This window comes from Sebastes fasciatus, chromosome 16, assembly GCF_043250625.1.
Source record: "Sebastes fasciatus isolate fSebFas1 chromosome 16, fSebFas1.pri, whole genome shotgun sequence".
NCBI classification, from domain to species: domain Eukaryota; kingdom Metazoa; phylum Chordata; class Actinopteri; order Perciformes; family Sebastidae; genus Sebastes; species Sebastes fasciatus.
In genome coordinates, this window is record NC_133810.1 from 2090276 (window position 1) to 2108008 (window position 17733).

Here is a 17733-nt window from a genome sequence, read left to right on the forward strand (position 1 = left end):
AATTCATCACCAACTACTTTTGATGAATTAATCTGTTTGAGCAATTTCTTTTAAGGAAAAATAAAGTCTAAATTCTGATTCCAGTTAATGAAATGTGAATATCTTCTGGTTTCTTTCCTCCTCTATGACACTAAAAACTGAATATCTTTGAGTTGTGGACAAAACGAGACATTAGAGGACGTCATCCGGGTCTTTAGGACACTAAAGACACTGAAACACAATTATTACACTCAAGAAAATAATAACAAATAACAAACTTTAAGCTCTAAGTATGTGAGTATTATCAGCTACATGTAGTTAAAGTAGTTCAAATAAAAGTATCCATTGTGTAGCAAAATGTTGTTAAAAGAAGTTAAAGTAAAAATATTCATTTTGCAGTAAAGAAAGTATTGATAGTGCAGTACAGTGCGGTTTAAATACAGTGTAGTTAAAGTACTTAAAGTAAAAGTATTGATAGTGCAGTACAGTGTACTTCAAGTAAAAGTGTCATGTGTTTGTAGAACCTCGTATCTCTGATGGTTTCAGCTTAGTGAAGATGTATTTTGATCCATTTAAAGAGTTGATTTAGCTTCAGGAGGAGGAAGAGGAGGATTTACTCAACACATGAAGGAACTCTTCATCCTTCAGTTCATCACAAACATTCAACATCAAATACTCACATAAAGTACAAGTTACCTGGAGTACCTGAACTCCCACCCCTGGTATTACTATGTTACCTGTTACCTGTCCAGGTGATGCAGTCAGTTAGCTTCAGATGTGTCAGGTTATAGACAGGAAACACTGAAACACTCACCTTCACACCTCTACAGCTCTGCAGGCTGCTGAGACCAGCTGCTCCTCTTCACCACCAGCTGCTCCTCTTCATCAGCATCTACCAACCTGCAGCCCACCTCATGACCCTGTTAGCTCCATGCTAAGCTCAGTTAGCTCAGTTAGCTTCAGTAGTTCTCTCCTAAAGTGCTCTGTGACGTCCTGCAGTCGGCTTTAAGGGTGAATGTGGTGTTAAATGTGTAAACCAGTTTCTTCTCCACTCGTGTGAGTTCTCTGAAGCAGCTGTGATCAGTTAAATGTCTCTAACAGACTTTATCTTCTGTTGTTGTTCTGTTAGTTTCACGTGTCTCTGCCGGAAGTCAACCGGAAGGCTAGCGCCGACAGGGACAGCCACTTCCGGCCACGACATCCTTCAGAATAAGAGTCAATTCAATTCAATATGCTTTATTGATCATGACTGTCAGGTGAACAATATTGCCAAAGAGTCAATTCAATAAAAAAGAAAAAAAAGAACAAAATAAAAACACTTGCTTATTTGCATTTAACATGTGACATTTAATAGCAGTGTGTGTATTAAATTAAATAAGGATTAATGAATTTTGCAAAGTCTCAAAAAATGAATTTATACTTATTTTATAATAATGTGTATATATTTTTTTCTGTGTTTTTTTCTATTTCAAAGGTTTTTCACCTAATGACTAATGGCTAATAATAATTCCAAAATGAACTGAACTTTGAACTCAACCTGCAAAACAAAGGAGGGAAAAAGGAAAAGCTGTTTGTCATTGAGTGGATTCCAGTTAAAAATCTTTGAGTGGATGTTTTAATCTCTCTCTAGTTGGGATACTGCACACATTTAAACAATAACTTGACAATACATATATACAATTCATTAAGCAAATTACAATATATAGATATTTAAAAAGAACATGCATGTAAATGGAATAAAGCAATAAAGAAGTAATTAATGTTTGTTGTGTCAATAAAACAAACAAACAAATACAAAATTTAAAAATTAATAACAATATATTGCAATATCAAAGGATAAATGTAAAAAAAGCAACAAAAAACCCTATGAAGTAGAGGAGTAAATAAAAGGCAGAGTGTGAGTTACATCTATTATGTGTTGTTGTGGTTGTCTCTTAGGCTGTGACATGCACTGACATATCCAGAGTCTCTCCTTATGAATACGCCTCTTCTTTCTTTCTTTATTATTTATTCTGTATTTTTTTTTTTTTTTTTTTTTTTCAACATATTTTTATTATTTTCAGAACAGAAGGCTCACAGCAATGTTATGTTCAACAGTTATTCTATACAGTCAGACCCCCCCACCCTCCCCCAAAACCAATAAATAAAAATAAATGAATTATACAAATGGGTGAAAAGGGACATTTTACATAAAATAACAGTGGTTAAACTGACCGTAAAAATAAATATATATATATACATATATACACATACATACCTACATATACATACACATATACCTACAAACCCATACATAAAAAAAAATACATAAAAATAAAAGAAAAAAGAAAAAAAGAAGACAATAAGAATAGCAGATAGTATCTCATAGAGTAAAGCATATTGTCCTCAAGACTCTCATGAATGGTAAACGGTGATCCTAGAAATATATTTTATGTTTTACGTGGCACTAGGCATAATTTGCTTCCATCCTGAAGGGTATTGGCCTTTCAACAGAGTGTGTTTGAGCTCTGATGGTATATAGTCCCTCAACACCCCTAAGGACTGCACTCATCCTTTCATGTGGCAGTACGTTGAAGATCTCCCTGTACCAGAAAGTTACTGTGGGTGGAGTGTCTTTCACCCATTTTAGCAGGATGCATTTACGAGCAAGGAGCAGAAGTTTGTCCAGCAATTTGTACTGATTTCTCGAGAGAGAAACTACTTTAGAGGGCAAACCCAGTAAAAATAACCCTGGATCCTTTCTTATTGTAGTCTTAAAGATCCCGCTCAGTTCTCGGGCTACGTGATTCCAGTATCTAGCAATCCGATTGCACCCCCAAAAGTAATGGTAATGGGACCCAAGGTCTGTGTTACACTTACCGCAAATGGGAGAGATGGTTCGAGATATTTTGTGGAGGGTAACAGGGGCTATATGGAGCCTATGTAATATTTTATATTGAATCTCCGCAAGCCTGTTGCAAGTGAAGGTTGATTGCACCAGGTGCACTGCCTCCCGCCAGTCTTCCTCATTGTAGTCATTACCCAGGTCACCCTCCCATTTGCGTGATAATTTGGTCGTGTCATATTTATCCTGAGAGTAAAGTACAGAATAGAAACGGGATATTCCGTGCTTAAAACCCTTCTGCTCACGGATAAACTTTTCTGCCTCACTATAGATGAAAATGTCCTCTGTAGGCTTTACAAGTGTATTAACAAAATGCCTTAATTGTAAATATGCAAAAAAGTGATCTCTAGGGAGATTAAATTTGTCTTGAAGCTGCTGAAAGGACATCAAGGTATTAACCTCAAACATGTCCCCTATCACATGAATCCCTTTGTCATGCCATGAGTGGAATAAGGAAAGCCTCAAGCCTGGTAAAAATTCCTGATTATTACAGATGGGAGACAGCATGGATTTGACACCTCGTCTATCCATGTAATCGGAGATCTCCCGCCACACTTTAATAGAGTTGATAATTAAAGGGTTATTCTTAATGTTCATTTTAATTTTTTCCGGTCCACATGTCACCAAACTCCACAGGGACTCAGGTGAGCACGCCCAAGAGTCTACACAAGTTTCGAGCCTAAGATATGAGTGTAACCAAGTCCAAAGAGTACGAATGTGACAGGCCCAGTTGTAAAAGAGCATGTTGGGTACCGCTAAACCACCTTTTTCTTTGGGCAACTGCAGAGAACTAAACTTTTGTCTCGGCCTTTTACCGTGCCAAATAAATTTTGAAAAGGATCTCTCCAAGTCTTTGTTAACTTTTTTGGAGATGCGCAGTGGCAACATTTGTAGAGGGTATAGAAGTCGAGGGAGTACGTTCATCTTTATCAGGCTAACACGACCAATAAGTGAAAGCGGAAGATCATGCCACCGAACCAGATCTTGTTTCACTGTATTAAGTACAGGGGCAAAGTTAAATTTCCATAAGTCGTGGTTATCTGGCGATATTTTTAGACCTAGGTACGTGAAACCAGCAGTGGACCACTTGAAAGGGAAATTTACTAACATGCTGGTATCACTGAAGCTGCCCAGGGGCATAGCCTCGGATTTGCTAAAGTTTATCTTGTAGCCTGAGATATAGCTAAATTCGTTTATTATTGCTAGGATGGTGGGAACAGAAGTTTCAGGAGAGGTAAGGAATAAAAGGATGTCGTCAGCATATAACGCAATTTTGTGAGTGATACCCTCGACAGCTATACCCCTCACATCTCCATGGCATCTAATGGCTTCTGCCAACGGCTCGAGAGCGATGGCGAAGAGCAGAGGGCTTAGAGGGCAGCCCTGGCGTGTGGACCTTTCCAAAGGGAAGGAGCCCGAGCGCAGACCATTAGTTATAATACAGGCCGTGGGGGAGTGGTAAATAGTTTGGATCCACTTAAGGAAATCCCCCCCCAAACCAAACCTCTCAAGGACGTCATATAGATAGTGCCACTCAACTCTATCGAACGCCTTTTCGGCATCTAAAGAAATGGCGAGGGCCTTCTTTTTAAAATGGTTAGTAAATTGGATAATATTCAACAGCCGTCTAATGTTTGTATGTGAGTAGCGTCCATGAACAAAACCCGTCTGGTCAGGATTAATAATACAGGGCAGAAGCAATTCTAACCTCCTAGCAAGTAGTTTAGTAAGCAACTTATTTTCTACCGGGATAAGGCTAATAGGCCTATAGGAGCCACATAGGTCGGGGGGTTTGCCCTTCTTCAGAATAAGGGAGATATTAGCTAGATTAAGAGTTGAGGGGAGGCAGCCATTTTCAAAAGAATCTCTATACATGTCTGTAAGAGGGCTTACTATGATATTCCCTAGTTTTTTATAAAATTCTGGGCAGTACCCATCAGGCCCTGCCGCCTTCCCTCCTTTAAGTACCCGAATAGTTTCCAGAACCTCCTCCTCTGTGATTGGTTTGCATAAGCCTTCCTTTTGGTCATCTGAGAGAGTTGGTAATTTTATTTTGTCAAGGAATCTTCCCCTTGTCTCCTCAGAGGTGAGACCATCTGATGAATATAATTTCTGATAAAAGACCTTCATAATTTTATTTATTTCAGTAGATTTGTGACATCTAACTCCATTGGTGTCTTGGAGCGCCGATATTGAGGTTGAACCGCTCCCCCCCTTGGCCAGACGGGCCAGCAGGCGACCTGGTTTATTACCTGATTCATAGAGCCTATGTTTTGCAAAAAATATTGAAGACTCTGCATTCTTTGTTAACAGTTGATTTAAAGCAGAACGCGTAGCATCCAACTGTTCCCCAATGGACCTGAATGGAGAACTTTTAAATTCTCCCTCCAACTCCTTAATTTTCTTCTCCAACTCTAACTGGGTTTTGAGAGCCTTTTTCTTTTGTGCTGATGTGTAGGATATGATAGCCCCACGAAGGTAAGCCTTAGCCGCCTCCCACAAAGTAGTAGAACTCACTTCAGGTGATTTATTCTCAGCAAGGAATTGTTTAAGTTCTTTACTAAGGAAATCAACAAAGGGTGGGCTGCTTAATAAGGAAGGGCTCAGGCGCCAGTGTCTACAAGAGGGGTCTTTATACGGGGGACCAATGGTTACGCTGATAGGGGCGTGGTCAGATATAGTCTGACTTCCTATAATACAGTCTTTAATTCTATCTAAAAGTGTCCTGGAAGAAAGGAAAAAATCAATTCTAGAGAAGGACTGGTGAGGCTTAGAGAAGAAGGTATAATCCCGGCCTGTTGGGTTAAGAACTCTCCATGCATCATTCAAGTCCAAGTCAGTACAAAATTCAGCCAGTTTAAGACTTTTGCGAGAAGGAATAGGCCTAGGAGGAGATTGATCGACAGTAGAGTCAGGGGTACAATTAAAGTCACCACCTATCAAAGTAAAGGAGGTAGAAAAGTCAGACATGTCTGCCAGAAGTTTGGGAAAAAAGGTAGATTCATATATATTGGGGGCGTAAATGCAACCCAGTAAAATGTGCTCTCCATAGATGTATCCGGAAATAAGCACATAACGCCCTTCTTTATCGGTTACTGTTCTATCCAATGTAAAAGGAAGGCTGCGATGTAAGAGAATAGCCACACCTCGACTGTTGGATTTAAAGGAGGAATAAAAAACTTGCCCAACCCAATTTCTACGTAATTTAATATGTTCCAGATCGGACAGGTGGGTTTCCTGTAAGAAGGCGATGTGGCACTTCTCCTTTTTTAGTAAAGTAAGAATCTTTTGGCGCTTGACGACATGGTTTAAACCTTTAACAATTAGCGAGGTAATTTTGAGATCACTCATAAGTACAACCACTAACAAGGTAAATGGGTGGAAGCATATTTGCAAATGGGTTTACAAAACCCAAACTAAGATGAGAAGTCTGATAAGATCTAGTCTTACATGAGAGAGAGGACATCTTATCACATGAGAAAACTGAAAACAATGGAACAGGATAACAAAAAATAAAACACAAAACATTACCCTCAAAAACAAAGCCTGACAGCTGGAGCCTATCGAACACTTTCCCAAAGAAAACACAACCAAAATCACAAATGGTGAACACATGTGTGTGCGTGAAGCTGAGAAGTAACATTCCACCAAACCAGGAGAGAAATCTAGATCCCATAACTTACCCCTAAAGATCCAGATCAACTTCTGTCACCCTCCCGCCACCTACCACCTTGAAAAGTACAGTTGTCCAACAGTATAGGGCTATACTAATTATTACTCATTCCAGTGTTACACAAAAAAAAAAAAATCATTAGAGGCAACAACTTATTAGTGTGGCGATAAAAAAAAAAAAAGGATAAAGATAAAAGGTGGTGGGCGACTCAGCATTTTAAAGGTCTTAATTATGCAACTCAAAAAGAACAGGCAGTTGTCAAAAGGAGAGATTATGTATGGCAGAAACACCACATGAACTGAAAAAGACGTTATCAAGGGCCAAGATCATAATAAACTGAGGTCAGCCTTGACTTCATCCAGTCCATTAAATTATTCACACACAAAAAAGAAATGCAATGACCGTTTTAAAACAAAGTATTGACCCCGTTATTTTCTCAAAACAGAATATAAATAACACGTGAGAGCTGGGTGTATTATAAAGAGTGCCTGTATCTGCCAGAGCGCGCGCTCGGCTGTAGCCTACGGGACTATTTACGTGCGTAATTGTGTGCATGTGCGTAATGCAGGGTTCTACAACCAGCTAATGTGAATGTGTGTCCCAGTCCTTCACAAACTCCCAAGCCTTGCGTGGAGACTTGAACGTGTAGTCCTGGTTGTTGTACGAAAAGCACAGGCTGGCTGGAAAGCGCATCTGGAAGCGTATCCCTCGCATGATGAGACGCTGGCAAACATCATTGAACTCCCGTCGGGTCTGCCTCACCTGGACTGAGAGGTCCTGGCGAATGTAGATTTGGTTTCCGTTGTACAGAAGCTTCTCTTTTTCCTTGACTGCAGCCATGACCCTCTGTTTGTCGCAGACATTGTGCAGCTTGATGATCACCGGTCTTGTATACTTTTCCTTCTGAGGGCCGAGGGATCTGAGCGCTCTGTCGATTTTAATCGTCCCTCGTTTGGTTTGCAAACCCAGTAGTTTGGGGAGCCATGAAGTTGGTTGTTGTCCCTCCGTGCCTTCCTTCAGACCGATAATCCTGATGTTCTCCCTGCGGCTGCGGGTTTCGCTGTCCTCGGCTCGTTGTGAGAGAGTATTCACTTCCTTTTCTAGAGCCGTGATCTTGTTAGACAATGAAGTCGCGAAGTCTTCAGCATCTGAGATACGTGATTCAGCCTCCGTTAAGCGCTTGGTGTTGCCTTCGATACGGTTGTTAAATCCTTCCAGAGTCAGATGAAGTTCGGTAAACTTCTGATCCATTAAGGCGCTGGTTTTCTGTGTGACGTCCTGCGCGAGGAGAGTAGCCACGCCCTCCTCCTCGCAGGTGGCGGCGCCATGCTGGCTAACGTTAGCTGTAGCGTCCATGCTAGTGGTCTGGAGTTTCTTCAGCTCTGAGCGAGTTCTAGCCCCGGCATCACGTTGGACTTGGTTTGGATCAGAAGCGGACATGTTCATACATAGATAGCCACCTTTAGAAAGTCCAGCCTGGGTCAAAAAGTAACTTTAAATTGTAAATTGTATCTGGTGGTGACGGGAGGTCGGCGAAAAATGACTCCTCACGATGACCGCATCACGTGACCCCCCATTTATTCTGTATTTTTGAGATATTACTCACTTTTAACAATCCCAGTTTTTCGGGCAGATGAAATTTACACAATTAATTTGATTAATATCTTAGTAATATATTATGTACATAAATGGCTTAACAGGCTACCCTCCTTTTATACTTTTAAAGATACGGATATTAAAATATATTTGACTTTGATTGAAAACTTAAAATTCTAAAATTCTAAATTGGCAAAAACTATTATATAAAACCAAATTTATTCAAATTGTTTAACAGACTTCGATTTTTTTTTTTTTTATTCGTCCGCTCCTTTCCTTACATTTTATTTGTTGCATAATTTATTCATTTTATTTATTTTTTTATTATTTTTATACTGTATACAATACTATGTTTGCTGATTTTTTTGTAATGAAAAACATGTTTATGTATTGGACTTTATGGTGCGTTACCGCCACCAACTGGTCTGGAGTGTGGATCAGGATTCTGATTACTCACAAGTTTTACTCCTAAAGAAAATTAAAATAATAATAATTTAAAAAAAAAAAAATAATAAAATATATATATATATATAAATATATATATATACACACACACACACACACACACACACACACACACACACAAATAGAGTCATATTCTCCATCAAATTTGTCCTCCTGAGGTATTGGAACAAAAAAATAACCAGAACTTCTTTGTAAGAGATCACGTAGATCATATCCCAACTTTATTTATAATTATAATTTAAAATAAATTCATTTTTAAAATTTTTAAAAATGAATTTATCTATTGATCCTTCTCCAGTGGTGCGGGATCGTCAGGCCACAATTCTTTAACATTTTCTTCAGCTTGTGGGAAGTCTTCAAATGTGACACCCTTTATCATTCCAGGATTTTCTGCACAGCAGAACTTGAGGTTCTCTCTCAGTCGGCTGGGATCAAACTTCAGCAGCTAAAACAGAGAAAAGAACAGAAGAAGATGAGGAGCAGAACGACTGCAGGTTTACTTACTCAGATTACTATTATTGATATAAAATACTGAATGTCCTGACAGTAGAATTCAGTCTGAAATGAATGAATCTCTACTTCTGTGCTGCAGTGACTGCAGTGTGTACTCCATCACTGGCTCTGATAACATCTTCATGTCATGTCAGAGATGTCAGAATCAGACACAGCTAGGGCTGTCAAAGTTAACGCCATTATAACGCAAATTCGTTAACGATAACGAAGACTAAAAAGGGGATGGGGCTGTCTGTAAAGAGTGAGAACAACGAGCAGTGAAGGTACCTGATTCTCCACATGCAGGGCGACAGCGACATGATCCCACACATAAAACTGATCGAGAAACGTCCTTGCAGGCTGTGCTTCCATCCGCTTTTCTTCAGGTATCTGGACCAACTCATAGCTGACAAAAACCAGAGACAAAGTAGTTAGTTCAAGTGTCTGTAATAACAGTAGGACAGTTGAGTATCTGTGGTTAGTTCCTACCTGTGTGTCTCACACATGGCCTCAGCCCTCCAGATGAAGCAGCCATCCTTGTAAGTGCAGACAGCGTTTGGGTCGTCGTCAGTCAGCAAAGGACAGTCTGAGAACTCCTTCTGATTGTCCGGACTGTGGACCACCACAACGTACATCACTTCCTGTTTGTACAGGACGGTCCTTAACACCCGCATGACGGGCGGAGCGCCTTCGCAAAACTGGAGACAATAAAAGAGGTTTTAATGGAGGTACATTGAAAATGAACTCCTGAAAGACCTCGTTACTGTGGAAGTACTGATCCGCCTCAGAGCGTCCGTAGCAACGGAGTATACAAAGCAGCTAAATATGCTAGAGTAGGTTATCTGAGGCCACTTCTTCAGGTCGTCCTCCATCCCTCCATCGCAGAAGGCAGAGCTATGATCACATTATGCTGTTTGAGCTGTAATTGATGGTGTTCACATGTTTTACTAGATTTATTAATACAATCGCTCTAGGAGAGACGATTAACATACCGTTAACATGGAAAATGCCGGTTCCGACGTGCCGGAAGTTGCGCCCATAATTCACACAAGGCATCATGGGGGCTAGGAATAATGGATAGAATATATTTATAAGATTTATTAGATTTCAGGGCTGAGCCCCAGATCTCCACTGAACCGGCCCTCTGCCCACTGCTCCTAATATACTAGGACGGGTTAAATGCAGTGTGCTGTTCAATTCAATTCAATTTATTTTTGTATAGCGTCAAATCACAACAGAAGTTATCTCAAGACGCTTTATATATAGAGCAGGTCTATGACCGTACACCAGAGTTTAGAGACCCAACAGTATCCACCAAGCGCACTGTGGCCAGGAACAACTCCCCGATTACTGGGAAGAAACCTGGAGCAGAACCGGGCGCAGGGCGGGCGGCCATCTGCCGAGACTGGCTGGGGGGATAGATAGGTAGATAGAGAGAGAGAGAGAGAGAGAGAGAGAGAGAGAGAGAGAGGGAGAGATAGGGAAGCAGCCACAATAGTAGCCTAGCAGCTGTAATAGCCAATACAAGTAGGACTGATAACACAAAACCAATAGTGGTGGATGGAAAGAGTGATAATACAACTATCAGAATTGATGTCATTGGGTCGTCCTCAGACGGGCTTTCAAGCGGAGCTTCCAGCTGTCTCAGTCCACCATACATCTGGCTAGCTCGCCAGTACTGTCCAGCATCTCTCCTCAGGACGTACTGAGTGTTCTGTGCTGTGTACAATGTGTGACAATAAAATTGTGTTTACATGTACAACCCGACCCTCAGTACAGTACAGTACCTGCTCGCTGTAGGCCGTCAGCAGCTCCTCCAGGGGGAATGTGAAGCGGTACGAGCCCAGCCTGGAGGTCTTGTTGAAGGCCGGAGAGGTGGCAAACTCCTTCAAGAAGCTCTGTTGTCCCTCGGCCTGCTCCTCCGTCCGGTCTGGGTAGGTGGTCTCCAGCAGCCTCTTCTCAGCTGACCTAATCTCATCAGGTCCCACAACCAGACTCCACCACAGCAGATTGCCTTTACCCGGGTTCTTGAAGCCGCCATCCCCCCTGATGCCGCGCAATCCATCTTTGTCTGTGTCGTGTCTCAGATGACTCACATGAAACTCCGGGTGAGGGTATGGCGGGATGTTACTTTTGCGGAGGTATTGGTTTCCCAGCCTATGGTTTAGAGCTTCCTTTTTCAAATCTTTCAGCTTCAGGTGCTGATTCTCAACTACATTCTCCGTGTGTCCTCTCCTGTTTGTTCTGGACTCCATGGTTGGGAGACAAAGTCTTTACTTTCACTGCTCACTGTCCTCTGACTTTCTGACAAGTGATATCTAACAGCTGTACAGAGCACTAGCGTACGCGGAGATAAAACCTATGTGTGTGCATCGGAAGAAATATTTGTGACTCATGAGGGGTCGTCAGCAGCTCCTCCAGAGGGGGAGGACTCCAACACAGCAGATCGCCTCAGCCTGGGTGCTTGAAGCCACCATCCCCCCTGATGCCCCACAATCCATCTTCGTTTGTGTCATGTCTCACATGACTCACATGAAACTCCGGGTGAGGGTATGGCGGGATATTTTCTTTGACGATCCATTCGTTTCCCAAGTTTCGAGCTTTCTCTTTCAAATCTTTCAGCTTCATGTGCTGATTATAAACTACATTCTCCTCATGTCCTCTCCCGTTGTATCCGGACCTCATGGTTGGGAGACAAAGCTTGAATACAGCGGGGGATGAAAAATAAACCACACCTATTTCCTCCCTTTTAGAGAGGCATGATGTCTTTCTGCCAATAACAAACGCTGTCATCATGAGAGTAAAGCGAAGGAGAGAAACAGGCCAAAGGTTTTCAGTTATTAAGTCCTTTTGTTTTGTTTCCTTTCCTTTCCTTTCCTTTCCTTTCCTTTCCTTTCTCGTCCTTTCCTTTCCTTTCCTTTCCTTTCCTTTCCTTTCCTTTCTCGTCCTTTCCTTTCCTTTCCTTTCCTTTCCTTTCCTTTCCTTTCCTTTCCTTTCCTTTCCTTTCCTTTCCTTTCCGAGAATCCACATTACAGTTTCTTTTGATTGCCAAGACACATTTCTTGATATTATGCTCAATTTTCCAAAACTCTACAGTACAGTGTAGTTAAAGTACTTAGAGTAAAAGTATCATGTGTTTGTAGAACCTCGTATCTCTGATGGTTTCAGCTTAGTGAAGATGTATTTTGATCCATTTAAAGAGTTGATTTAGCTTCAGGAGGAGGATTTACTCAACACAAACATTCAACATCAAATACTCACATAAAGTACAAGTTACCTGGAGTACCTGAACTTCCACCACTGGCCCATGTTACCTGTTACCTGTCCAGATGATGCAGTCAGTGTGTTACCTGTTACCTGTCCAGATGATGCAGTCAGTGTGTTACCTGTTACCTGTCCAGATGATGCAGTCAGTGTGTTACCTGTTACCTGTCCAGGTGATGCAGTCAGTGTGTTACCTGTTACCTGTCAAGGTGATGCAGTCAGTATGTTACCTGTTACCTGTCCAGGTGATGCAGTCAGTATGTTACCTGTCCAGGTGATGCAGTCAGTATGTTACCTGTTACCTGTTACCTGTCAAGGTGATGCAGTCAGTATGTTACCTGTTACCTGTCCAGGTGATGCAGTCAGTATGTTACCTGTCCAGGTGATGCAGTCAGTGTGTTACCTGTTACCTGTCCAGGTGATGCAGTCAGTATGTTACCTGTTACCTGTTACCTGTCCAGGTGATGCAGTCAGTATGTTACCTGTTACCTGTCCAGGTGATACAGTCAGTATGTTATAGTCCTGGTGATACAGTCAGTGTGTTACCTGTCCAGGTGATGCAGTCAGTATGCTACCTGTTACCTGTCCAGGTGATGCAGTCAGTGTGTTACCTGTCCAGGTGATGCAGTCAGTGTGTTACCTGTCCAGGTGATGCAGTCAGTGTGTTACCTGTTACCTGTCCAGGTGATGCAGTCAGTGTGTTACCTGTCCAGGTGATGCAGTCAGTGTATTACCTGTCCAGGTGATGCAGTCAGTGTGTTACCTGTCCAGGTGATGCAGTCAGTGTATTACCTGTCCAGGTGATGCAGTCAGTGTATTACCTGTCCAGGTGATGCAGTCAGTGTGTTACCTGTCCAGGTGATGCAGTCAGTGTATTACCTGTCCAGGTGATGCAGTCAGTGTGTTACCTGTCCAGGTGATGCAGTCAGTGTATTACCTGTCCAGGTGATGCAGTCAGTGTATTACCTGTCCAGGTGATGCAGTCAGTGTGTTACCTGTCCAGGTGATGCAGTCAGTGTATTACCTGTCCAGGTGATGCAGTCAGTGTGTTACCTGTCCAGGTGATGCAGTCAGTGTGTTACCTGTTACCTGTCCAGGTGATGCAGTCAGTGTGTTACCTGTCCAGGTGATGCAGTCAGTGTGTTTCAGGCTAACAGTTAGCTTCAGATGTTTCAGGTTCACTGTTCAGGAAACTGAACATTCTTTCAGTTTATGACATAAATATTCATCAGATATGTGTGTTTATATATAAATACATGTTCTTGCCTTCTTCTTTACCATCATCGTTTAGCAACTTCTTTAAATCTAACTCTCATATTCATTCACATAATACTAGACCGGTTAATCATCTACACTTGAACATGGCCCAGGACTCCCTCAGATATCGTGGTGTTCAAATATGGAACACCAAATGCTTCTTCACCTCTCCTCACACAGCTCTTTTGTTTTCATTGACTGGATTTTGTGAAGTTTTATATATGTGCAAATAAATAAATAGATAATAAAAAAAGGTTATATACAGGAAACACTGAAACACTGAAACACTCACCTTCACAGCTCTACAGCTCTGCAGGCTGCTGAGACCAGCTGCTCCTCTTCATCAGCTGCTCCTCTTCATCAGCTGCTCCTCTTCATTACCAGCTGCTCCTCTTCATCAGCTGCTCCTCTTCACCACCATCTAACAACTGCAGCCCAACACATGATCCTGTTAGCTCCATGCTAAGCTCAGGTTAGCTCAGTTAGCTCAGTCCTGTATATTTCTATTCATATATTGAGTTTTGTTTTTCCTTTTCTCTGTTCTGTTGTTGAATACTCCACTCTGGACGGCTTGCATTTAACGATCACGTGGATGATGCTGTAAGTAATGATATGTATGTTTTGTCCTTGACACACACACACACACACACACACACACACACACACACACACACACACAAATAGAGTCATATTCTCCATCAAAGATATTGGAACAAAAAAATAACCAGAACTTCTTTGTAAGAGATCACGTAGATCATATCCCAACTTTATTTCATCCAGATTCAATAGACAGTAAAGCATAATGTGTTCTAATATTTCTTCTTGATTACAAAATTCACACCTTCCTGTATTATAGTTTAATAATTTTAAATAATGTGGACTCGAGTCCACACCTCTGCAGTACAGCAAACAAACATTATAATTATAAATCCTGGCATCATGTGCATCGACACAGAGAAGGAAAATAAATGAATAAATCAATAATTTATAATTATAATTTAAAATATAATATATTTATAATTAAATACATTTCCACTGTGTGTACACTTTCATTAACCCGTCTTTCGTTTGATCAAAGATAAAGTGATCATTTTCATTTGTCACCATTAAAAGGATGTTGCAAGTCGGCCTTTCTCTTTTCCATGGCGCCATCAGGGATTGCTCATCATCCCTTCCCAAACTCAGATTTTTCCTGTTTTACGTCACACTTAATTCATTTATCTATTCACCTTCCTCCAGTGGTGCGAGATAGTCAGGCCACAATCCTTTAACATTTTCTTCAGCTTGTGGGAAATCCTCAAATGTGACACCATTTATCATTCCAGGCTTTTCTGCACGGCAGAACTTGAGGTTCTCTCTCAGTCGGATGGGATCAAACTTCAGCAGCTAAAACAGAAAAAACAAGACTCGGTCAAAACCGAGTATCTGTCTGGACCGTATCTGGTCAGGATGTGAATTTGTGGCTAAATTGTTCCACCAATAGTCAGTGGTCATGTCTATTATGTTTTTTCCACTTTTATCTTAATGTTTGATTGAAACTTCTGAAGCAAATGACATTCAGTAATAGTAAATGGTAACGTTTACTAGTCAGTATATTATACATTTTATACAAGGTGAAAAGGTATTAGCATGACATACAGAATGTCAGGTATTTCAGTTTTGTATTAAAGCATGTGTATCAAAAGCATTCATCATATAAGTGGTGTTTAACAATATATACATACTTCAGAAAGTTGATGTCATCACTGACGTTGCTGCTGTTTTTATTCCTAGTTTATTGTATTATTATTACTATTATTATTATTATTATTAATATTATTTTGGGTTCATCCCGCAGTAGTGACGTGTGGCTTGCGAGATACAGTCAGGAGGATAGCGAGACGAACATTTCCTTCGCGCTTGGTGTGAGTTTCTGAACATAAACAACAGCACGATGTAATGATACATTGAACCGCTGACACGCTCCCATGAAAAACATCAACACAGAACTGTTCTCCGCCTTTTCATTTTGAAAGAGCAACGACCAATGAGGAGACTCCAACAGTCAGCCGACCAATCCTGTAACTTCATCACTCAGTCAGTCAGTCACTCAGTGACAGACTTTAGTGTTTGTAGGGCTGCTGGTCCTCTGAAGTCCAGCCAAAATAAACAAGATGACGATGGCCAAAAAAGAGTCTGTAAAGAGTGAGAACAACGAGCAGTGAAGGTACCTCATTGTCCACATGCAGGGCGACAGCGACATTATCCCACACATAATACTGAGGGTTAAACCACACAGGCTCTGCTTCCATCCTCTTTAATTCAGGTATCTGGACCAACTCATAGCTGACAAATACAGAGACAAGGTGGTTAGTTCAAGTGTCTGTAATAACAGTAGGACAGTTGAGTATCTGTGGTTAGTTCAAGTCTCTGTAATAACAGTAGGACAGTTGAGTATCTGTGGTTAGTTCTTACTCGTGTGTCCCACACATGGCCTCAGCCCTCCAGATGAAGCAGCCATCCTTGTAAGTGCAGACAGCGTTTGGGTCGTCGTCAGTCAGCAAAGGACAGTCTGAGAACTCCTCCTGATTGGCCGGACTGTGGACCACCACAACGTACACCACTTCCTGTTTGTACAGGACGGTCTCTAACACCCGCATGACGGGCGGAGCGCCTTGGCAAAACTGGAGACAATAAAAGAGGTTTTAATGGAGGTACATTGAAAATGAACTCCTCAAAGACCTCGTTACTGTGGAAGTACTGATCCGCCTCAGAGCGTCTGTAGCAACAGAGTCAATAAGGTTATCAAGATTTCAGGGCTAAGCCCCGGATCTCCACTGAGGACGGGATAAATGAGGTCGCTAAATTTCACTGTGTTCTGTGCTGTGTTCAATGTGTGATAATAAAATTGTGTTTACATGTACAACCCGACCCTCAGTACAGTACAGTACAGTACCTGCTGGCTGTAGGCCGTCAGCAGCTCCTCCAGGGGGAATGTGAAGCGGTACGAGCCCAGCCTGGAGGTCTTCTTGAGGGCCGGAGACGTGGCAAACTCCTCCAGGAAGCTCTGCTGCCTCTGTGCCTGCTCCTCCGTCCGGTCTGGGTAGGTGGTCTCCAGGAGCCTCTTCTCAGCTGACCTAATCTCATCAGGTCCCACAACCAGACTCCACCACAGCAGACAGCCTCGGCCCGGGTTCTTGAAGCCGCCATCCCCCCTGATGCCCCACAATCCAGCTTCGTCTGTGTCGTGTTTCACATGACTCACATGAAACTCCGGGTGAGGGTATGGCGGGATGTTTTCTTTGCGGAGATATTGGTTTCCCAAGTGTCGAGCTTCCTCTTTCAAATCGTTCAGCTTCATGTGCTGATTATCAACTACATTCTCCCTGTAGCCTCTCCTGTTGTATCTGGACCTCATGGTTGGAAGACAAAGTCTTTACTTTCACTGCTCACTCTCCTCTGACTTTTAGACAAGAGGTTATCTTGAACAACAGCTGTACAGAGCACTAGTGTATGTGGAAATAAAACCTGTGGGTGTGCACATGAGGGGCGGACTGGACTTTGGGTTAAAGAGGCGTTCTATGGGAGCACCCGGTGTGCAAGAGTAACTGGTGATATTATCAGATGTGTCGTAGGAGAGGCCTTTCAGGACTCATTGTCGACTATCCAGGAAATAAACATTTTGATCTCTGATTAGGGCTGTCAATCAATTAAAACATTTAATCCTGATTAATCACACATGTTTTATCTGTTCAAAATGAACCTTAAAGGGAGATTTGTCAAATATTTAATCCTCTTATAAACATGGGAGTGGACAATTATGCTGCTTTATGCAAATATATGAATATATTAATTATATTGTAAATCAATTAACAACACAAATCAATGACAGATATTGTCCAGAAACCCTCACAGGTACTGCATTTAGCATAAAACAATATGCTCAATTAATAACATGGTAACCGATGATGACTCACTCCATAACCATGTGCACTCAGGCACAATGCACGTCGACACCATTGCGAACACGTTTTTGTAAACGGACGTTGTCTAAGAACGTTTTCCTACTCCAGCAAGCCCAAATAACGGTAAACACATTGTCGCCAAAGACTGTACATAAGAAGATGACGTAGTCACCGTGACG

General features: G+C 41.7%; 3 protein-coding genes across 7 annotated transcripts in view; all 3 read right to left on the bottom strand.

Moving 5' to 3' along the window:
* Nucleotides 1-14050, bottom strand: part of pgap2 (post-GPI attachment to proteins 2) — a 31176-nt gene extending 17126 nt beyond the window's left edge. The window contains exons 1-2 of one of the 3 annotated variants that reach the window (XM_074611686.1): nt 13936-14047; nt 794-846 (exon numbers count right to left, since the gene is read on the bottom strand). The gene's annotated coding sequence lies outside the window, so the exon portion shown is untranslated. Of the gene's footprint in view, nt 1-793; nt 847-13902 lie in introns of all 3 variants that reach the window. The other 2 variants (XM_074611687.1, XM_074611688.1) reach the window with 2 other exon arrangements.
* On the bottom strand, nt 8806-11948 carry LOC141753227 (uncharacterized). Of its 2 annotated transcripts, none has more exons than XM_074611679.1 (4): nt 10877-11948; nt 9579-9787; nt 9360-9495; nt 8806-9042 (listed from the first exon to the last, which is right to left on the bottom strand). In XM_074611679.1, exons 1-4 carry the CDS (start codon nt 11342-11344, stop codon nt 8878-8880), a joined length of 978 nt encoding a protein of 325 aa, XP_074467780.1. In that variant the 5' UTR covers nt 11345-11948; the 3' UTR covers nt 8806-8877. The 2 variants fall into 2 exon arrangements, with proteins under 2 accessions (XP_074467780.1, XP_074467781.1); XM_074611680.1 differs by having other exon boundaries at nt 8809-9042; nt 9378-9495; nt 10877-11945.
* Nucleotides 14051-14341: 291 nt separating the features above from the next.
* Nucleotides 14342-17180, bottom strand: LOC141753228 (uncharacterized). Of its 2 annotated transcripts, none has more exons than XM_074611681.1 (4): nt 16546-17180; nt 16065-16273; nt 15803-15935; nt 14342-14996 (listed from the first exon to the last, which is right to left on the bottom strand). In XM_074611681.1, exons 1-4 carry the CDS (start codon nt 17005-17007, stop codon nt 14832-14834), a joined length of 969 nt encoding a protein of 322 aa, XP_074467782.1. In that variant the 5' UTR covers nt 17008-17180; the 3' UTR covers nt 14342-14831. The 2 variants fall into 2 exon arrangements, with proteins under 2 accessions (XP_074467782.1, XP_074467783.1); XM_074611682.1 differs by having other exon boundaries at nt 15821-15935; nt 16546-17176.
* Between the last annotated feature and the right edge of the window lie 553 nt (nt 17181-17733).